Below are 23,179 nucleotides of genomic sequence, written 5' to 3'. Positions count from 1 at the left end.
TCTAAAATTCAACAAAACATATTCATTCAGAATTCTGGGAGGGGAAGGAATCTGTCTAAACAAGTAAAACTCTGAATTACGACATGTTTTTAAAAGAATCACATTTCTGTTACTTTTGAGTCATGCTCTAATTTAAATCCAAGTTTAAATCTAGACCCACTCCAAGAAAGTTGTAAATTGCAAAGTAGGAGAGATCTAAACCCAAAGTACCGTCAACCCCTAGACAGACTGCGTGAGGTTGGTATCAAAGAATGAAGATAGATAAGGACACTGGTGGAGAGAATTATGAAAGATGAGAAGGCAAAAACTGCATTTTAAACATTCATAGCAGCAGCAAATGCTGTATCCACTGGAGATCTATCTTGTGAGGAAGCCCAGGACTGAGAGCAGAAAGGAAACAAAGTTGCTTTCGGAAATCTTTGCTACCTCCTACTTATGCAATATGAGGGAGCCTGGGGCTTGTTTTAGCTGGAAAGCAGGAGATTGGCAAAGGCTTTGAAAATGAAAATATAAGCAGTTCAGATTATGTAAATTGCCCAAAGTATGTAGGAAGTATATATGTTAAACAGGGTTCTCTGGAGGGAACTGACAGAGACAAAAAATAAAATACATAATGGTATTGGAACGCTATCAAAGTAGCTCAGGAAACATGGGGCAGTGGAAAGACCAGGGAATTTGCTAGGACATCAAAGCTCAAGTGAACTTGAAGGCTGGGGAAGGACACTGCTAAGTGAAGGATCTTTATGAATTTAGGTGTTAATGAAACATGAATCAAGTTTTGTAGACACTCTGATGGATATATCCCATTGATTTTCTGAAGATTAAGAATTTGATACTAGCGTTGCTTAACATTTTCCTTTCTGCTATTTGGAGTTGGGTTCTTTTCTTCTATTTCTACAAGGCTAAAAGAGCAAATATTCTTACAAGGTGGTTAGGTTTCTTATAAAATACACAGTGACTCAGCTGAGTGGTCAGAAAAGATTTCAGCAGTAATGTAATTTGAAAGGATTTCATTTTGAACTTCTGCCTTGCCAGCTACAAACTCAAAACGGGCCGTTTGCCACATTTACATTTTCAGCTGTGCTTTTTATATTTTTCCCCAGTTAAAGTGGAAGTAGAGAAATCCAACAATGTTTTTATAAATACTTTGGTTCTGAGAGTTATCTTTCACTTTCAGCAGGTAATTTTATGTGGTCTCTCCTTGCATTCATCCAAATTCACTTACTCACAAAATATTAACTGAGCACTTCCCATGTGCCAGGTGTCAGGTGGTACAAAATTAATTAGCAGGCAACAATGCCAGAATGGAAATGTGCTGATAGGATAATGATTGATTAAGCGGCCACTTTTGACTGGGTGAGATCTCAAGTTATTCTGAGAGGTAACATTTAAGATAATTGGAGAGATAAAAAAGAGCCAACCCTGCAAAGATAAGGGGAAAGAGAACTCAGGCAGAGAGACCAGCTAAGTGCAAAGGCTAAATCAGAAACACACTTGACCTGGCCCAGGAACGGGAAGAAGCCCAGGAGACTGCCATCGTTTGAGATTCAGCTGGCAAGTCTGTAGCACTCTGCAGGCTGAGTGAGTTTGGATTTCATTCTAAGTCCAACGGGAAGCTACTAAATCTATTAAGCAGGGGAGTGATGTGATCTCATGTACATTTTGAGGTATGCCAAGTGAGCATGAGCAGTCACACAGCTCAACATGTCACTGGGGCTCATTTTCAATCATCACTGACCCAAGCAGCCCTCACTGTCTGGCAATCACACATCTCTAGTCTATTTAAACTTCCTCTCCTAGATAATTGCTCACCCATTACCTCCTCTCTTGGGAAACCTCCCCACCTCCTCAGCTCCCCTCCCTCCTGCTCATCAGCTTTGGACTTCACTGAGAAAATGGACCCAGTCAGAAGGAAATTTCCATAACCTTCCACTTTAACTACACATCAGATTGATTCTAAATAGGGAATTTGCATGCCCTAGGACTTAGTCCTCTGACCACTCCCCTCTCACCCTCACTGGCTTGTTGACCTCAAAAGTTATGGCCTTTATACCATCTGTGCACCAGGGACTCAGAAATTTGTATCTTTAGCTGTGATATTGCTCCTGAATTCACTTATCTATTCAACTGTTTGCACCACATCCCTTTTCAATGTGTAACAGATATCTCAGCCTTAGCATGCTCTAAATTGAACCCCAATGTTCCAAACCTTCTCCACTCACAATCTTATCTGCCTCAGTTGATGTCAACTTCACCCTACCTGCTGCAGGTACAAGCCTTCGAGTCTTCCCTCTTTCTCTCATTCCCATGTTCCATCTATCAGAAAATTGTATTGGCTTTTGTTTCAAAATATACCCAGAGCTTGACCACTTTCCCTGCTACCCCCGATTGGAGTCACCAAGATCTCCTGTATTACTGTAATAGCCACCTGCCTGGGCCATTTTTACCTCCTATCCCCTCCAATATATTCTCAACACAGCAGCCAGTGATCTCTTTAAATGTGATCGAGCCATTCCTTTGCCCAAATCCTCCAGTGGCTCTCCGTCTCAGAGTAAGAAGCCTGTCGATGGCCCATAAAGCCCTACATATCCTATTACTCTCCCTGTCTTTCACTGTCATCAGCTACTCTGGCCTTTTTGCTGTATCCTAACCACACCAGGTGTGCTCAAGACTCAGGACCTTGGCCCTGTCTCCTCTGTCTAGAATTCTCTTTCCCTAGATATCCACTGGTCATTGCTTCACCTCCTGCAGACTTTTCCTGGGCCTCCCACAATTGTGTCCCTAACTCTGCATCTACTTTCATAACTTTTTTTTTCAAAGCTGGTACTCTTTATATTTCACTTGATTCATTGTCTATCTTCTCTTACTGCATTTAAATTCCTTAAGAGCAGATTTTGTATATTTTGTTGCCTGTTGTTTTCCAGCACCTTGAATTAATTCCTTAGCACACAGTTGAAGCTCGTTATTGAATGAATGAATGAATGAATTGGACATGGGAGTAAGGTAATGAAGTAGTCAGGTTGACTCCTACATTTTTAGCTTGAGAAACTGTGTGGATGGTAAGATAAGTAAGCCTGAAAGAGGACTAGGTTTTGGGACTGGGGTGCTAACAGAGTTCTATTTTAGATGTATAAATTTTGAGATGTCTATTAGATATCAAATAGGCACATTATTAGTCAGCAGCTGAATATGGAAGTCTGTAATTCTGGAGACAATCAGGCTTAGGGTCAGATTTGGGATAGCCATCTGCTTGTAGGTGGTATTTATTTTATGAGAACCAGATGGTGAGAGAGCAAAGGGAATGAGGGCCAGGCCCAGGCCCATGATCACACCAACTCTTCGAGATCCAGCAGAGAGCGATCATCATACAGGGCTGACAAGGGGCCAGCAGTGAAGCCAAGAGTGCTGTAGGAAGGTAGGCCTGGACAATGCTGACTGCTGCTGAGAGGCCAAATACAAAGAGGGAGGTTGACCACAGGCTAGTAAGCCACAGTCTCAATGGGGAGGACAGAAGGTAATGGTAGAGGTGTGAGGAGGAAGTGGAAGTTCATGAAGGGAAGACACCCACTACAATCCACTTTCAAAGTTTGCTGTGAAGGGAAGCAGACGGGATGGTCGTACCCTAGATGGTCATTACCTGTCACTACTTGCTCACAGCATTCCGCTCACCCTGTGGCCACTCTGCATTCCAGCTCACTTGCTTGAGCACCTGAATTTCAACACATCCTCACCCACACCAGGACCTGGAATCCACTGAGTAGCCATCACCATGTCCTCACTTACCCTGCTAAATCTGTATCATAGACCACCACCCTCTCTACATCCTGCCCTCTCCCTGTCCATTGTTCAGGCAAAACTTAACTCAGAGTAAAACAATTCTTAGCTTATTTTATCCCTGCATTGAGCAGCTAAACATGGCTGAAGAAAATGTGCGGTTAGGCCGACAAGCTTTCAATTTATGAACACAAAGCTCAAGTAGGTCACCAGAATGTCCTGCAATCTGCACTTCCCTGGCGAGTTGATCTTCCTAATCCCCAAGACGGCTTCTTCACGTTATACTCTCAAGCTCCCAGCACTCCTTCCCACTTGCCCATGCTGATGTTGCTTTTTTTGTTCACTGACAAAACAGAGAGACCTCCTAGTCGACCACATCTACCAAACCTCTTGTATGACACACACACACACACACACACACACACACACACACACACACACACACACACACACACACACACACACACACACACACACACACACACACACACACACACACACACACACACACACACACACGGCTGCAAGATTTCCCATCGTTAACAAAATACCTCCCTAGACCTCAAATTAGCTGACACATTCCCTGTCCCTACTTTTCAGTTTTGGTAGTGTTCTTCTTCCCCATGTCCTCACTTTTATTCTTTCTTGAGCTGACTCCACTTAGGCTTTCTTACCTATTTTCTTACTCCTAAGACTACATGTGACTTCTGAGTTATCAAACCTTAGGAGCAATTCTCAGTGCCCATATTACTTGCCAGCAGCACTTGCCCAGCAACTCATGCTCCCTATTTTCAAACACTTTTTTCACTCATCTTCTGGAATATCTTTTCTTGGTTTTCCTCCCTCATTAATCACTCCTTGGTGTTCTTTGCTTCCTCTTCCTCCACACCTGTAAATACAACAGTGCCCAGGACTCAGTGTTTAGAGTTTTTCTCTATCTATACTTCTTAGATCTATTCCCATAGCTTTGTAAGACATCCATAAATTGATGACTCACAATGGATATCTCCAGGCTTTGATTTTTTACCTAACTTCCAAATTCCCAGATCTACTTGCCAAATAACATCTTTCGTTGGAATGTCTAATAGGCATCTCTAGCTTAACATGACCTCCACACAACTTGATTCCTAGTCCCATTTACAACCCCCCTACACACTCTCCTCCACAAGCCTTCTGCCTGGGGCTTGGGGGAGGTATCTCAGGCCAAAAGCTTAGGATTCATCTATACTACTCCCTACACCTAACATCTGTACTACCAGTAAGTCTGTTAGCTCTGTTACCAAAACATACCGTGAATCTGATACATTCCCAGTCTCAATCCAAGCCACCGGCTTTCACCTGGACTACACCTGGACTACACTAACCTTCGAGCTGGTCTTCTTGCAGGTCCTGCCCTCTACAGTCTATCCTCCGTACAGCAATCAGTTTGAGCTTTTAAAAATGTCATTCCTCAGCTCAAAATCCTATGGCTCAAACTTTATTTCCAAATAAAATGCTAACTTCTTACTGTAGGGGCTGCCTACCCCTTCAGCCTCATCTGTCAATCAGGAACTTGACATGCTCTAGCCATACTGTAAAACGCAACTCTCCTTGCGATTCTTCACATGCTTTCCTCCCTAACTTCATTCCAAGTTTCTGACCAAATGTATCCTCTTCAGAAACATGCCAGCTGTATGATATAGTCACCCCCAAACCCAACGTCATTCCTTTCCTCTCTCATTAGCATTTCTGCTACTTGAAATTATATGCTTATGTGCTTGTCGCCTGTATTAAAATGTGAGTTTCTTGAGAGCAGGCAGCTTTACCCACCCTACACACAGCACCTGTTTTACCAGGCACGTTCCAGCCACGAGAGTAACTGGTTAAATTACCGGAAAAGACACTTGACGGGGAGGGAGATTCTACTTGCCTTGTTTTTAAATAAAGGTAAACCACTAGAGCACATCTTTGCTCTGAAGGGAAAAATCCTATAAAAAAGATCTTGTTCATGCAGGAGCAAGGGGATGGGTAATGCAGAAGACAGACCATGTCCATATAAACAGAGGCATACTGGTAGTTTAGAATTGGAAGAAAATAAAATTGATGCTGGATGCTACCGCCATTAGTTCTATACAATACTAACTATCCTTGGATCTCTGACCTGATGAGAGGGATGCCAGACTGGGTTCTGAGAAGACACCTCGTCTTAACCTTTCCACGCGACTGACTAAAGTTCTGTGCTATGTCGAATGTCATGACACATTGAGGCTCCGCAATAAAAATGTATTTTTTTGCATGGCTGATCATTAAAACCCAGGGTGGTTTAAAAAATATCCTGCACATTTTTTTCAAGTGCTGTAAACTAAGAATGACATTTTCATTAGTGCCTCTTTCTCTTTCAGGAACTATGTGAAAAACAACATTTGTTTTATGCGTCATCATGAAGAGGAGTTAGTGCCAACACAGCTTCAAGGAAGCAAGCCCCAAGTGCAGCTCCTGGAGTGTAAAGAGACATGTGGTAGGGGACAGCCGCGGCAGCTTTCTCCAGAGGCCTAGTGGCCTCAAAACCTTAAAACAATATTGTCTTCATACCAATATGTCTTGGCCACTCCCATGTCCTCTCTTTAGTGTCATGGAGCTACTTTTAAAGGGACACCCTGAAATTACAAAGACAACCTTTAATCTCCACTCACCAAAAAGTAAACAAAGTACAAAGTTCCAAGTGGTATCTTTCTTACTCTGACTAGAATACTAGGTAAAAAAAAAAATAGAGGCTAGTTCAATACTTTCCACCTTTCACAGAGCAGCCTTTGTAAGACTATAACTAGTGATGAAATCAACTTTTGCCTTAAGGTGCATTTGAGGCCTGCTGCAGCTTTATTATTCAGATTACTTAAGTGGTCTGAATGTGAGCTTACACGGTTTTTTTTCCTACTAAGATGCTCCTAGCACTGGGTCTTGTGTAAAACAGAACTAGGACACATTGTGGACACCTGCACATAGGTTCTAAATTAGGATAGGGTCTTGGTTAGGATTTTAGTGATAATTCCTAATTACGGTTAAAGAAGTACAAAGATTATGCAGCTTATTTTTTAAATTATGAACTATAATGTAAAATATCCTTTTATGAATTTCATGTATTATAAAATATTAAAAGACAATTCCGCAATAGTTGGGAAAAATAAGCATTTTTCCATCCATTTAAAAATAATGTGAACAAAAAGGGCAATTTCAAAATCCTGGGACCATATTTATTTAGAAATAGTTGTTAATAAGTTACTAGAAAAGGAGTCAGGCCATTAGATTATGATTTGACCTACTAAGCAAGCCTGTAACATTCACTCCTTCTAAGGCTTTCATGATAACTTAATAGCGACCCACAGTTCCCTGCACGTCTCTGCACTCCTCAGGAGTATCACTACCTCAGGTTGTGGCACACAGGAAAGCTATCACCGATGCTGATGTTCAGATGACTGCAGATGTAAAAAATGACAATTAGACATCAGGACAATGCTCTCACTACGTTCTTCTCTATGATGAAACAGAGAACACCAACTGTACCAGAAACTTGGGTTTTCACCCACACAGCAATGGATGACTCTCTTCTGTATTTCTCCAGTTGAATTTCAAGACCTTGGGAGGCATTCTACCAATTGAATTTGAATGTGATATAGAAAATCTGTAATAAAGAATCTTGACCCAATTTAGTAACCTATTAAATTACAAATAAGCTATGGAAGACACACAAAAAACAAGCATGAACAACCTAACTTGATAAAGAATTTATAAAATGATTAACCTGAAGAATCCCAAGAGCCAAAAACTCTTTTTATTTAGTATGGAATTTTCCTAATGGTCCCTAACAAACTGTCCCAGTTTGATATAAGGGTATACAATGTACTACATTCCATTACAACAAAGGGGAAAGACTATAAACCTATGTGAGCAATGTAGATATAAATACAAACATATTGGTAGTTTGAGAAATGGATGAAATTATGAGAGACTCAGGAGACTGACTAAAAGTCTTGGTTTTGCAACGTACTATTTAAATTAAAACTGACAGGGGAAGTTACAAGGAAATGAGATTTGAGATCTTAGTTTTACCATGGTACATTTCATATGCAAGTTAAAGCATGCATTGTTTTTGTTTTAGAAGGGGAGGTTATTCAGTAATGGATCAATTTATGAAATTTGTTATGAATCTTCAGTTGAATTTTATGCTGAGATTTAAAAAAATCAATGCAGGTAATCTATAAGAATTTTGTTTTCTTTGCCAAGCATCACAGATTGGAAGATATGTAACAACTGTTTGAAAGATATGTTAACAACTGTTTCCTTTGAAGTTCAAACACTATAATTTAGCTTTTTCTTGATTTATTCTAAATGGGTAGGCAATTGTTTATAAACCTAATAGGTTTATCATTAGTAACTTCAACTTCAGTATCTTAAACACTTCCTTACAGTTCTTTTATTATCCTAACTCTATAACTAAACATTCAAATTAATTTTTATACAATATGTCCCACATTTTTTGATTTTCAAAAAAAAGGGGGGAATACTTATAACTTGTATGTATATATTCACAGTTTTTATTTATAAAAAAAAACTTACAGCACTTGTGAAAAGCCAGCAGAAGACATAAGACACACTTGTTTCTTACCAGCTTTTTTAGGTTAAGTGGGTTATCTGTGACAATCTTCCAGTGACACTCATGAAGCAGTATTAAAACCAGACCTGCTTAGATTGTCTTCTGTTCTGGGAAAGCATTCTGATGAGCTACGGATCTACCCAGTTTTCAAGTCACTTGAATACTGAAAATGTTATAACATCTGGATTTGCACCTTGACCATATAATCGTGTTTCCCCTTTTCTATATTTCTTCGTGAACATTGCAAGTCAGGAAGTTACTTATTACTGTTAACTAAAACTAAATGGAAAATCTCAAATTTTTAAAACAGTCTGCCCAGAACCTGTAACTTTTTCATTGAATTTTATTCTCTATATTTTGTGAGGTTACCTATCCTATTGGATCTTAAAATGAAGCAAATAAATACAATGTTTAAAAAAAAAAAGTGGATAGAAGCCTGAAAATCATAATGAAGTCTTTTACAAGAAAGAAAGTATAAAAGTCAGCCTCTGGCCCGCACTTTGAGATAGTGAGAGGCAGGACAGGGGAAGGCAACCAGAAGAAAGAAAATAAAAATAAACATGAAATAGTGTGTACTGTTCTTCTGAGCAGCACTTGAACTAGGTCCAGATTTGATAATACGCTCAGAAAAATGTACGAGAATATGGAGATTAAGAAGCTGCAATTTTCCAATAAAGGTTTCAAAACATTTTGTAAATTCAGGCTTTAGTGAAAGATTGTGTTAGAATATTGTCTGTATTAATTAAGTTTCTACTAAGAAGATAATTGACTCCCCACTCAGCTTTATTTCTACATAAAAACACTGTTGGTTATACTCCTAAGTGGAAGTGGCAGAGCACGCCTGCAGCTTGATGCTGCATTACTGGGTGAGCCGGAGACCACTGCTTCACAAATGCTTATTTATTTTATCTTTACGATTAGCAATCGTATGTACTGAAGTCACTCTTTAGCTCCATTAAATAAGACACAGCAAGGGGAAAGACATATCTTGCAAAATGGCTTCCAAGTTCAAATTGAACTGTATTATAATTATACTGTGGCACAGAGGCAGCTTGTGGGCACTTCTTGTTAAAACAGCACAATGTATCAACTTCTGACAAGACTCCTGGTATACCCTTGAGCACCAACCTAAGATGATTACTTTCCTACAACTAGAGTTGAGTCTTTCCAGAAAAACAAAAGTACATATGTGAGGTACAACCCATCAGTTTCTTTCTCATATCCATCCTGTAGGTAAGAAGTTTCTCTTTTTAAAACTACAACTTCATAACTTTTAAAAGGTATTTAACATTTTCTATCATATTAAATAAGCAACACAAAACATTATGCCTAATCTTGAAAGTTCTACTGTCATTCCCTAGAACTTATATACATGTTTTAATTCTAATCTACAAGAAAAAAATTCCTATTTGATATTTGGTAACAGAGCATTAAAAGATACTATACACATGTGGCATATATATTTACAAAATACACTTCAAAAAGAAGCCAACATACTTCAGCAAAAGTCTAAGCTTGCATAGATTAAAAAAGAAAAAAGAATTATGAATACAATTTGTTAAAATGGAAAATGGGGAATAAAGGTTACAGAATGGATATGAGGAGAAATCTTTTCCAAACTTTTATTTGTGCACATTCAATTGAAAAAGATAATTTTTACAGGTTCTTTGGTGCCCATATTCAGCATACAAAAATGTAAAAGACTATTCACAAATAAAACACATTAGCTCAAACTGGAAAAAAATGACGATAACAAAAAACAATTTAAGGTAGTGCACACTGTGACAGCTCTGCTTATGGGGACATGAGAATTACTGCGAAAATAAATAGAATGTCCTTTTGTAAAAGCAGCAATGTCATGTCTTGTAAACTTCCTTTTCATATTACAGCAAGGTTTGAAATAAAATCCAAAGGGCCTGGAGCTTACACTGTAGCTGTGAAGAATAAAAGAGTCTATTTCCTCAATTACTGTTGGTCCAGTTTTCCTTTTGTTTTGAGTCCAATGTGCAGCAGATTTTAAAAGGTGCTCAGTTAGGGATTCTAACCAATTAAGTGACAAATTATAAAATCTCTTTCCTGCTTTCAAACACAAATGGGTAAATCTGTTCCACAGCAGTAGCAACAGCTTTTACATTGGGCCCTGTAACAAACACAATGGAAAAAGGGGTGAGAAGAGGCAAAAGAGAGCACTAGGAAAAGCTCATTTCCCGGAACCAAAAATATTCATGTAGTTTAGAATAGCACACTTATTGTTTTTTAAAAAAATCTACACTTACATAATTATACACACAATCATTATAAATAGCAAGAGAATAAATTTTTTCCTGCAACAATTAAAGGAAGTCTGAAACACAAAACATTGTCATTCATCTTAAGGACACCAGTGTGAAGAGAGTAAGTATAAAAACCTGCACAAACTATCACAAAGGAGAATACAAAGTGCTGTATGCTCATTAAAGGAAGGAATGACAGATGGGGCTCAACACCTATGACCTTTTCTGTTGCTGTGGTCTGGCTCTAGGTGAGGCTCTGCCTGAAGCTCCCAGGCGTACTGAGAGCAGAGCCGCTCCCAACGTGCTGGGGAACCGGAGGGCTGCTATAAGCCACAGCATCTGAAACTCCCTCCAGACTTACTACTGCTTGGTATCTTCATGTTATTATTGTCTGGCTGTTCATCCTCACGGCTCACTCAGGCATGGGAAAAAAAAGCGTGGGGGAAGAAGGTGATACTATATACTAATTAATCCATATAATGCTAGGAATACTTTCTGAAATGTGAACTTTCATTTAGATAACTAAAATAAAACAAAGGACAGCAAAAAATATTTTTGTAAGATTCATTTTGTAAGATGAATAAAAATGGTTTCACTAATGTACCCCTACCTCTTTTGCAAGATCCTGAAAATGTACCCATGCACCCACTGTGAACTCTAACTGACCATGTCTTATCCTGGCCCTGCTTCCTGACTCACTTCACCCCCCACCCAGTATAGAGCTTTGCCCATGGGAATCACTCAGTGTCTGTTCCCTGAATTGTTAACATTTCATAGGATATTGCAGATGTAAAAATAGAGTGCAGACTAATCAGCCAGGTCAACTATCTTCAATTTGTTATTGTGCTAATTATCTATTGACTCAATAAATAAGCTCACACAGGCATTGTTTTATTCTATACTTAGTAATGACTTAATAATCTATTTGGGGGCCTATCAGAGGTCTAGGCTCCAACATGTAGAAACAGTTGAAAGAAGGGAGCTTACAACTTGTTCCCCAGTATTCCATTTTTAAGATTCAGGTATGACCCTGGCACTAGACTTTACAAACAAGTTTCCAAGAAAAAAACCGAGATGAATAAAAAATACAGCTTATTTGTTGAGGGCCTAATGGTATCAATCAATGATTTTTTTTAAGGATCAAAGGAATAAAAAGAAAAATTTAAGGAGACTAAAGAAATTTTCCTGAAATGAATTTTGTCAAAGTTTGGGCCTGACTTCCAAGAAATAAATCACTCTGGTGCTATTGGGCCCTTTGACATTTACTTCTAGTCTCTGGAAAGTACTCCTTCCAAATTCTTAAAAGACTCAAAAGATACAACAAAACACACATAAAACATAACAAATAGTTATCAATTATATTTCAATATTTTGCTTATATAAAACCTCAGTGAAGTTCATAAAATGGGATTTGTGCATATTTTAAATGCAAGGTATCATAAATTAAAAAAAAAATTACACTATGAAAATATATACTAGAATATTCTTAATAGCTCCAAACTAGAAACTATCCAAATGCATATGGACAGTATATGCATACACTGGATGCTACACAGCAATAAGAATGAATGATCTGTAGTTACATGAAATAATATGGATGAATCTCACCAAGATAATAATGAGTGAAAGAAGACAGACCCAAAATATTATGTGTAAGACATAAAAATAGTATATAAAAACAGGTAAAAGTAATCTACAGTATTAAAAGTCAAGAAACTGGTTTCCCCTTGAAGGGCAGGAGTGACTGAAGGAGACAAATCAGACATTTTTAGTTTGGTATAGGCTCGTCTTTTCTCACTCAATCCATACATGACAAGCGCTGGTTTCAATGTCATAAAATACCTGTTACTGTGATACTTCCTGTTGAAAAAATCTGTAATGTAGCTCTTAGAGATTTTATCCGATAGCACACAGCAGGATGAAGCTCAGGTTCATAACTGTACAAAAAGAAAGCCACAATTAATAGATTTATAGCCTGACAAGTAATTTCAAATTTGTTAAGTTATCTTGATTCCTCAAAGACCTACCTGGCATGAGGTCTATTGTTCTTTGTGAATTCTGGCAAACGGATTTCAAATGGCATGTTACACACTGCCAAAACATTAACAACCTTAAAATCTGTAAATATTACCTTTAAGAGAAAAAAAGGTACAACTCAATGAATTATTTTGAAACAAAAAAGTCTGCTCATCAGGACAATTGTTAATTAAGTTTCAAACCTTTAAAATAAGAACAAATAAGATAAACAAAAACATCTTAATCATGGATATCATATTTTAAGTTACCAGTGACTCTTTCATATTACAATTTTTAAAAAAGCTCAAAAACTTCATTAAAAATTTAATAAAATGAGGCATTTGAATGATTAAAATATTTGGGGTCTTTTGAATATTTTTACCTTTTAAAAATTTCATATGGGATATTTAATCTACTGAGATGGAAGAGAGGAGAGTCAGAAAGAAAATTAAACCACAATGTTCCTTCTCAAGAGTCAAAAAGTAAAAGATGTCACTTAAAGGTCAAAAAATGGTGAGTATACACTGAGCTCCAAAGGTCAGAGTTTTTCTCATATTCAGTAAGGTAAAACAACATTTCTGTGACTTTGGGTAGATATTTGTTTTCTCTTGGGGACAGAGTGAGGGATAGAGTGAAACAACTGTGTTGTTAACTGGGATTCTTCCCCACACTTCTCAGGTCAGGCTGTAACAAGACGCTCCGAGGCTGGAAAGTAACTTCGGCTGCTCCTACCATTAACTGGAATGGTTTTATCTCAGTATCTTTTCAAATGTTCCCAGTAACACCGTCATTCTGGATGAACTATCCGTCCTCTAATTCAGTACGCGCACAAGGCAGCTGAAGAAAGTCACAAACCGTGCACAGCAGCCCCGTCAGCCGTGGCTCACCGCACTGCGACTCTCCTCCTCCGGCACCGCCCCGCCGCCCAAGCCCCAGCACCTCAGTGCCTTCCTACCACTTCCTCCCTCAGAGGGAAACTCCACTTCCCATCACTTCCCATCCAAATCCCCCAAAGTTTAGGCCCACCTCTCTGGAGGCCTGGCTCGTCTTTATCTTCCTTCCATTTACTCATCATTGGCAGGCGACGTAACAAGTCCACGATATGTATTGGTTTTATTCAAATTTAGGCCTCCACAAAATTCTATTTGATAAAGTTAACCTGCCAGTGATGGACACTTTACAAGTATGAGAGCTTGCCAACCAGTGTGCACATTGTGTGGATTTAATGCAGCAACAAATCTTACACTGTCCCTCTTCGTGTAACATGAATCTTGTTTTGGATTTGTGTCCTTTTTATTACAGCTAATTGACTTTACAGAATGCAGTCTCTTCTCAATTCTTATATACAGGTACATATTTGGTATTAGTTATTCTTTTGAATTCTTCTCGACTTATAACACTATTTACAATTATTTCTAAAGCACAGATTAATAAGTTCTGCATATTTTTAAGTAACACAATTCTCTGTTACACTGATAATGTTCTCACTAACCATAGTATGTAGGAATATTGTTTCTTCTTAGCCATAGTATGCACACATCTATCCAAGTTCCATTCTAATATCCTTCTTTATAATTCATGCGATAGCTATCTATAAACAAAAATATGTTTTAACTTTATAAACATAGGGTCTTGCAGCTCTCTACTCATCACCATGACATACCACTCTTGAAAGGACCAAAAACATGATTTTTTTGGTATAAAGTGAAAAAATTAAGAATTGAAAAGGCAGTTGGAAGGAAGGAAGTCTGTCTCTCTACGGGCAAGGGATTTGGGAAAAAGCTGGGATCTTTTATAAGTAATCTATGGGCAAGTTTGGCCGCTATATTTTTGTATTGAAGAACAGTAGAAAAAACATCTAGCAAAAGGTCAACCATAACAAGAATTTCTGTGATTTCCTTGGTCTATTATATTAAAAATTTTAACTTTACAAAAATAAATCCTTGAATATTTTGCAGCTGTATGTTTTTTGAAAATGTTACCTGAAAACCTAGTTTCTGCAGACTGCGGGCTAAACGTCTGGCACCAAATTTAGCTTCTTCTTCACTATGGTTTTAAGGAAAGAAAAAGTAACAGTTATATAAGGAATAAATTTCATACTGAGGATCATGACAAACTGTACATATGGTTTTGTTTTTAAGTCTAGGAAAATGTCCTTACCATGAGGGGAAAATTTTTAAATTACAATTAAAAACCCAAATAAAATTTACCTTGTTGCTCCAGTGCAAATAATTTTTCCTGAGGACCAAATTGTAGCTGTAATTCTAGGTTTTCTAAGCTTCATTAATACTTTCTGAAAAAAACAAAAACAAAAACCTATCTGATTACACACTAAACGTTAATTTTCACACATGGTTCTACTCTATGTGGCTATTTTAATGATTAAATACTACTATAAGCTTACCCAAGATTGAAATAACTGTTCTCCAATTCACCTATTCTGAAATCAAGCACCATAATGAACACAAAGGACATTTAATTAAATGTTCATACCTTAGGAGCTTTACAGTAAATGTTACTTTCATCAGGAATATTCTTCCCTCAATATTCTCACTTCATTCAGTTGCCACCAGATGTCACCTCCATAGAGAAGCCTTCCTTCCCATTTGACCAAAATATCCATGCCTTCACCACTTTCTAACCATTAACTTTATAGTGTACCTCAGAGTTGAGATGCCTATTATATATTAAAGTTCAATATACAAATCATTAATACAAGAGAAACGCTGGAGTGAGAAATGTACTTTTTGATTTCTTACATATGAAAGGCCTGTAAAACTATAGGTTTGAATGAAATTACCTACAGAGTAAGTATAAATAGGCCAAGGACTAAGGTCTAAGATAATATTTGAATTTAAATTTTCACTGACTTTTCAATTATGGAAATTTTCATTATATACCCATTATGTGTAAGAGACATATGTTTACTGAACAACATAACACATAAATGAATCAGACATTTTTCCTTAAAATTTTTGTTACATTTTGAGTTCCTCCCTTTCTCTGCCATATACCATGTTATCAAACTAGAAAGCTATTAAATCTGGAAAGACAAATTTACCGAAGACAAAATAAAATGTGAGCTAAAATACATTATAAAATTTCATACACAAGTGGCTGAGAAACACTGTGTTGAGATTACTTTACATTTAATTGTCTTTCATCATCAGCTTGTCCATCAACTCAGCTTTTTCAGTTAACCTTCATAGGAAAAATGACTTCTCTACTTATGGCATGCTCAAGTTCCAAAGCAGTGTTAGGCATTCTGCTCTCTATACTTTCAGCAGACAAATATTCTTTTTTGATGAATTTGAAAATTTTTAATTGCTGGTCATGAAATGTTTTATTGAATTTGATTCATCTTTACTTCATTTCTAGTACTAAGAACTAATAATTTACTGAGGCATACTGGCATCTAATTTTTAGAGTTTAAATTGAGCCTTCAAATACATTCTTAATTTACATAATAAACATTTAAGATAAATATCTCATCATTCTTTGGTTTATAAAAGCCAAATGAACACCCAATGTCGTTTACAATGTTAATCTCAAAACACTAAAGGTTAAAAGCAAGTTATCAATGCTTTTATTTTAAATATTACAGGTTTAACAAAAAGTAAAATCTAAAATGTCCATGTTAGGATGAGAATCATATTATTTCCAACAGTTTGTTATTGAATAAGAACTTTCTTAGCTAATTAAAGAGGGATATGTCAACATAGTACAAAAATTAAAATACATATATTAGGGCATCATTCAAATATAATTATAATATGCATACATGAAGTACAAATGTCCCCTTCTTCAGTTATAAGAAATTGAGAGAACAATAAAATGTCCAGGAGCTACAGAGATATTTGCTAAGACTTCAAGGTAGGTATCTCTAAAAGCTGCCTCTTCACAAGCAGAGGAGCCACTTTCAAAGGGCTCCATGTTGCACCCAGTACAAGTAGCATGTGGCAAGGTGCCGCTTTACTGTATCATCCATAGCACTATAAAATTACTTTATGCAGCATACATACCAAAATTCAGATACTTACTCCAACGTCACGCTTATAAATTACATTTGCTCCCTCCAAAGCAATCTTCCTTAAGTTCAAATGGCATCTTGTTCTAAAAACACAGACTACATTTGTAATTAGAATGTCCAATGCAACATCACTGTCTGCATCCATTGGAGTAGTTTAAAAACTTAGCTTCCCACCACGGAGATCACATCCTGAGAAATGAAACAAAATAAAGTAATTAAACTTAAATGTTCCATTAATTCATTTCTCACAAATACTCTTGAAAATTAAAATGCAGAAATGAATCTATATTATTTTTCAAACATTACTCAAATCATGTCCCTTCTTTTCCCCATTAAAAATGTCATTTTTTAAAAGATAACATGTCACATAAAATCGAAAACCTGGATCTAGCTTTCATTCTTAAAATTAATAAGTAACTTTTACATGCCAGGAACTTGCAATACTTATCTTCTGCTACTCACCTTTATAATCACTATATTCCAGGCATATCAGTTATGGCAATTCTCCTAACATGCTAAGTTCAAGGGGTGGACTTTGTGGTCTCAACGTCCAACCATTAACACTACTACAACCCACTTCATACATCTTGCCAGGGCTATAAACAGGATGACCTGTTTTTCCTCTGTTTCAGGTAGGACAATTGACTTATTTAAGTTTAAAGAAGGAGAAATATTACATGTTTATTAACAGACTTTTCTCATTTTAGTCATCCACTCACTATTCAACTACTGAACACCTTCTACACACCAAAAATACTGGAGAAAAAAATTAATAAGGCAAAGTCTTTTGTCCTCAAGAAGCTCACACTTGTATGTGTAGGGAAGAGCTCTTACAAAGAGTTAGCACAATACCATTTTTATTAAGATCACAATCTTCCAAAATATGTATCCTTTCAAAACTGTTTGAAGCACTTTTATAAAACAAACAAAAACGGGCGCCAGTTTTTACTAAACACATTGACCCAAATCCAGCAAACAGATTCTCTTTGACTGGGTTTCCAAATAGTAAAAAGTAAGTAATAGTAATTCAGTTTACTTAACCCACAAAGAGAAAATCAGAATATAGTAACAACACTATTATGATTATCTTTAAGATTCCTTATAGCCACAATATGAAAACAAGTATTCTTTAAAAGAATTCATCTTAGTATATAACTAAAACAATGACAATGCCAAGAGTCCAAATAAAAAAATTAAATCTTGTGGGTTTTTTTTTGTCTTTTAGTATCTGATAGAACACAGTAAGTCAAGACTTCTGACACCTCTCTAGGATCATACAGTATTCAATTCTGTGTATTAATTGTACCTCAGCTTCATTATATTTCTCATTTTTATATTTCCTTCAATCTGCTTGTCTTTTGCTATTCTGTTCTTTGTGTATGTTTGAACAACCTCAAAGGATTTTTAGTTACAAGGGGTGGGGCAGGGGTAGCAGTGGGGCCCAATGGGTAGGTGTATAGGTAGACAGATTAATAAGTGAGGGACAGAGGCAGTTATCAATACCAATCTTAAGCAGCAGGCTCAATGTCCGACTCAGGAGCACTTGGGCAAGTCATGCACTCTATAGTGCCTCAGTTTTCTCATCTGTGGCATGAAAGAGTCAGTGCCTACCAAGATAGTGTTGTGGGAATTATATAAAATATATGAAAAGCACTCAACATTTATATCTGGGAAATAATAACATAAAAATGATGCACAGTCATTATAGATATTTTAAAGTAAGTTCAAATCAATAGGCAGAGCAGAAATTCCTTAGTTCCATCTCTCATGATTATATTACAACCCAGCTATAGAGCCATCTGGACAAAACCAGTTTTCTGCTATTTTCCTATAGAAATTGTGAAACAACTGTAAGGTAAAGGCTCCTAGTTGCTTACCCCAATATCCATTCCACCCTTCACAATGAGCAAAACATAGATGTCTAGCTGGGTAAACTGTGGGAGAAATAAAATACTACGTTTTTCACGCTCCCTGGCAATAGGTATAGATGTCCAAGAAATCACATAACGCTGCTCTGGTCAATTAAATGTAAAATGAAGTGGTTTTGTCTCTTTTGGGAAGTCTGCTTAGCAGGATCAAATCAAGCCAACAGAGACCCCTTTGGTTTCCGCCCTTCTTCATTCTTGCTGCCTGCAGTTTGGGTGGAAGACCAAACTGGAGGATATTTTCCAAAGACATATAGATGGCCAACAAGCACATGTAAAGATGCTCGACATCACTAATTATCAGGCAAATGCAAATCAATACCACAATGAGATGTCACCTTATCTGTTAGAATGGCTATCATCAAAAAGACAAGAAATAACAGTAGTGGGGAGGACACGGAGAAAAGGGAACCCTCATGCACTGTCAGTGGGAATGTAAACTGGTACAGCCACTATGGAAAGCAGAATGAAGAGCTCTCAAAAATTAAAAATAGATCCACCATTTGATCCACAATTCTACTTCTGGATATTTACCCAAAGAAAATGAGGGCACTAATTTAAAAAAAATAAATGCACATCTATGTTCACTGCAGCATAAGCAGCATCATCTACAATAGTCAAAATAATGGAAACAAACTATCAATGGATGAGGGGATAGAGATATGGTACATATGTATATATATATACATACATACATACACACACATATACACAATGGAATACTACTCAGCCATAAAAAGAATGAAATCTTGCCATTTGCAACAACATGGATAGACCTTGAGGTATTGTGCTAGGTGAGATAAGTCACACAAAGAAAGATAAGTATCATATGATTTCACTTATCTATGGAATCTAAAAACAAAACAAATGACAAACAAAACAAAACTCATAAATACAGAGACCAGAATGGTGGTTGTTACACCATTCACAGTACATACATTTCACAATATATATAAATATGGAATCATTATGTTGTACATGTGAAACATATATTAATTATACCTCAATAAAAATACAAAACAAAACAAAACATTCACTTCATAGAGCTAAGCATATCATATCCCTTTTAAATAGGATAACCAGAATAATAATCCAGTTAAATAGAAAAATCAAAATTTCTGTAGGGCATCAGACAGCTTGTCATATCTCCTTTTTCCCTCATTTTCATAATAATATTTCCCTTCACTTTTTTTATTTTATTGAAGTATAGTTGATATACAATATTATATTGGTTTCAGGTATACACACAATAGTTCAATAGTTACTCACATTATTAAATCCTCACCCCCAATAAGTGCAATTATCTGTCAACATAGCAAGATGTTACAGAACCACTGGCTATATTCTCCATGCTGTCCTACCTACAATCCCTAAGATCAACTTATATTATGATTGAGATTTTTGTGTCCCTTTATTCTCTACCCTCCCCACCTACCCATCCTGTCATACACCTTCTAATTTTAAGTGTAAATAACTTATCAGTGGAAAAAAAGTCTACCTGGGTAAACTTTATTCTCAGCATTAAAAGAAGAACTGATATCCTTAGAAACAATTCAAAAGGCTTAGATTATTCCTGGAAATAGACACACATAACTTTATTTAAACACACACACACACATACAAACACATAGCCCTGCAATAGGAGAGATGGTGTAAACTAATTCCCACTGGGGAAGAAATCTTTCAAATTGCTTGCAAATATTAAGTTTATCATCTGTTGTTAAACATCTAGATCATCCATTCCCCCTACTAAATTATGAGCTTCTTGAAGTCAAAGACTTCTTAAAGGACTACATATTTTCATGGCTCAACACCGTATCTGGTACATAGTCAATGTCCAATTACTATTTGGTGAATGAATGCTAGAAAATCCAAAGTTTCAATCTCCAGTCTATATTAAATCTCTTGTCTACCTAGAATTCCAAACTATTTCTTTTAATACTAGAAATGGAAAAAACTTGTTAGGCAGCCTGAAACTTAACTTCCAAAGCTACCAATTTTCATATGAACACAGAAGAGCTAAGAGTCTTGTTTCTTCTCTTTAATAAGCTCCTTATTAACACAGTATCCATGAAAATGTATGTATATTATACTTGATCATATTTCATGTTTATATGTACATTTTTAAACTCATTTGTATAGTTCAAAAAGGAATGTTTAAGCAACTCCACAAAAAACAGTTTTTGAAAGTAACATTTAAACTCACAAAGCTGTTAAGCCTTCTAAGAATATAATATGAAAAATTTAAGATGTACAAAAGGGCAAAAAGGATAATACAATGAACATCTATGTACACACTACCTAGTTTAAAAAAATAAAAGTTACAATTGATGCCTCCCCATATACTTCTCCCAAATCACATCCTCACCGCTCACTCCAGAGGAAAACTTTACTCAGAATTGGTATTTTATCATATATTTCTCTTAAACTTATTACATATATATTATTTCCCTAAATCCAATTAAGAGATTTTTTTTTAATACATTGGATTTGGTTTGCTAATATTTATTTCATTTAGGATTGATAGATCTATGTGCATAAGTAGAATTCATCTGCAGTAATCTTTTTTGAACTGTTTACTTGGTTTGAGTATGAAGGTTATCCTAGACTCATCAGGCAAGTTAGGGTGGTTTCTTTTTTTCAATTTCTCTAAAAGACAGTTTAGATGTTATTTGAAAATCACCTAGACCCGCTTCTTGCTTTTTTGCTTGGTGGACTTTAAAAGACTAATTCAATTTCTTTAAGAGTTTAAAGACAATTAAAGTCTTCTATTTCTTCTTCAGTTCATTTTCCAAAGTTAAATTTTCCTGGGAAATTTTCCATTTCTAAATTTTTAATTTACTGGCATAGAATTTCTCATGATTTTCTTATAAACTTTTAAAATTTCTGCTGTGGCATATTTATCTCTTTTTTATTATAGTATCAGTTACTCCTGCTTTTTTCCCCCCTTCATCAATCTTGCTGAATGGTTTTTCTGTTTTGTTAAGAACAAATTATTAGCAGTTACTTGACCCTATTTATTAAAAGTTTTGTCTATGTTTATCATTTCCTTCCTTCCATACAGCTATTCTTTTTCTAATTTCTTATATTGGAAAGTAAGTTGGTTACTTAATACTTAAGTTTTGAACTTTCTCTTTCCTTGTATGAACACTGAAGGTGATTATAACCCAGTACTTCAGGTGTGACCGCTTTTGGATACACAATGCTTTCAGTTTTAGAATCACTTGATTATAACAATACTTTCCAACAATAATTTCCATTATCTTTCTTAGACTATTTGTAAGTTGTCTTTAGAAATACATGGTATTTAAATTCACTGCTAATTAGGAAATTCTAACTTAAAAGAATGAGGTACCATTTACAGTACGGTGAAGGTGTGAGTACACCAGCATTTTCTCATAAAAACTTTCTACAGGAGATAATCTGGCAGGATGTGATAGTATAATTAAAAATGTGCACATATGTGGAACTGCAGCCAACCAGTAAGAATGCATCTTCAGCAAAGCATAAATAAGATTATATATTGCAATTTTGTTAATAACAGAGACAACCTACATGTCCATCTAGAAGTAACCGGTTAAAGGATAGCACAATCTTATGTAACAGACTGCTACATAAACTTCATAAATGGGTGCACAGGTCCATAATGTGAAAAACACTGTATGTTTGATATGAGTTCATTTTGGTTTATATATCTACATATGTACTTATATACTTAAACCTGCCAAAATGTTAACAATTATTTTACTTAGAATTGGCATCTCAGTGACTTTTAAAAAATTGTTTTCTTCTATTTATTTCATAGTTAATTTTTCTCTTTTAGAACAAATATATATTAGATTTACTATAAGAAAAATAAATTCCACTTTGAAATAATTATCAGTAACTTTCCCACTGTCCAAGGTCTAATATTAAAACATTATTTAATCAGGTGTTTTGTCCTGTTTCTCAAGGAAATGCCTAATATGAGTTTGTCAAATATTTCCTTCCAATAAAAAGCAAAGTTCAAAACTGCAGCCATCTTAACTTGAGGAAATGTCACATTTCTAGTTTTCTATTAAATGCATTATAATGATGGCTAAACAAGTTATAAAATATGTAAGTCATAGGAATATAATACATAGCATAGTGACTATAGTTAGTAATATTGTATTGTATATTTGAAAGCTGCTAAGAAAGAATCTTGAAAGTTCTCATCCCAAGAAAAAATAAACTTGTACCTGTGTGGTGATGGATGTTAACTAGACATATTGAGATCATTTCATAATATATACAATATCAAATCATTATGTTTTACAGCTGAAACTAATACAATATTATGTGTCAATTATATCTCGATCGAAAAATTTCAGTTTAAAAAAAAAACCGCATCAGAGAAGCTGAAGCACCTTCCTCCTCACTCAGTGATTTTACTTACAAGAATGCACTGTCTGTGTTTTAGGTCCTCTGACTTTCTAGTGGTATTCAAAAACTACTTTAGCCACGATCACAAACTGCAACTTTAAAGCATCACCTGGAAAACACTGCCATC

At 36.0% G+C, this 23,179-nt stretch overlaps 2 protein-coding genes across 5 annotated transcripts in view; one reads left to right on the top strand and one right to left on the bottom strand.

Annotated features, from left to right (window-relative positions):
* SLC2A12 (solute carrier family 2 member 12) overlaps nt 1-7,456 on the top strand; it is a 53,742-nt gene extending 46,286 nt beyond the window's left edge. For all 3 annotated transcript variants that reach the window (XM_073219630.1, XM_073219627.1, XM_017644523.3), the window contains one exon: nt 6,156-7,456. In XM_073219630.1, coding sequence (XP_073075731.1) covers nt 6,156-6,309 — 154 coding nt within the window. In that variant the 3' untranslated portion in view covers nt 6,310-7,456. The remainder of the gene's footprint in view (nt 1-6,155) is intronic.
* Nucleotides 7,457-8,322: 866 nt separating this feature from the next.
* TBPL1 (TATA-box binding protein like 1) overlaps nt 8,323-23,179 on the bottom strand; it is a 31,504-nt gene continuing 16,647 nt past the window's right edge. Inside the window, exons 2-7 of one of the 2 annotated variants that reach the window (XM_073219631.1) lie at nt 16,734-16,806; nt 14,904-14,986; nt 14,676-14,739; nt 12,705-12,808; nt 12,520-12,614; nt 8,323-10,544 (exon numbers count right to left, since the gene is read on the bottom strand). In XM_073219631.1, the coding sequence (XP_073075732.1) occupies nt 10,465-10,544; nt 12,520-12,614; nt 12,705-12,808; nt 14,676-14,739; nt 14,904-14,986; nt 16,734-16,806 (499 nt within the window). In that variant the 3' untranslated portion in view covers nt 8,323-10,464. Of the gene's footprint in view, nt 10,545-12,519; nt 12,615-12,704; nt 12,809-14,675; nt 14,740-14,903; nt 14,987-16,733; nt 16,913-23,179 lie in introns of both variants that reach the window. The other variant, XM_073219632.1, reaches the window with a different exon arrangement.

The sequence above is a fragment of the Manis javanica genome, chromosome 13 (assembly GCF_040802235.1).
Source record: "Manis javanica isolate MJ-LG chromosome 13, MJ_LKY, whole genome shotgun sequence".
Lineage (NCBI taxonomy): Eukaryota > Metazoa > Chordata > Mammalia > Pholidota > Manidae > Manis > Manis javanica.
Note: the sequence above shows the minus strand (reverse complement) of the source record. Positions and strands in the feature narration are given on the sequence as shown.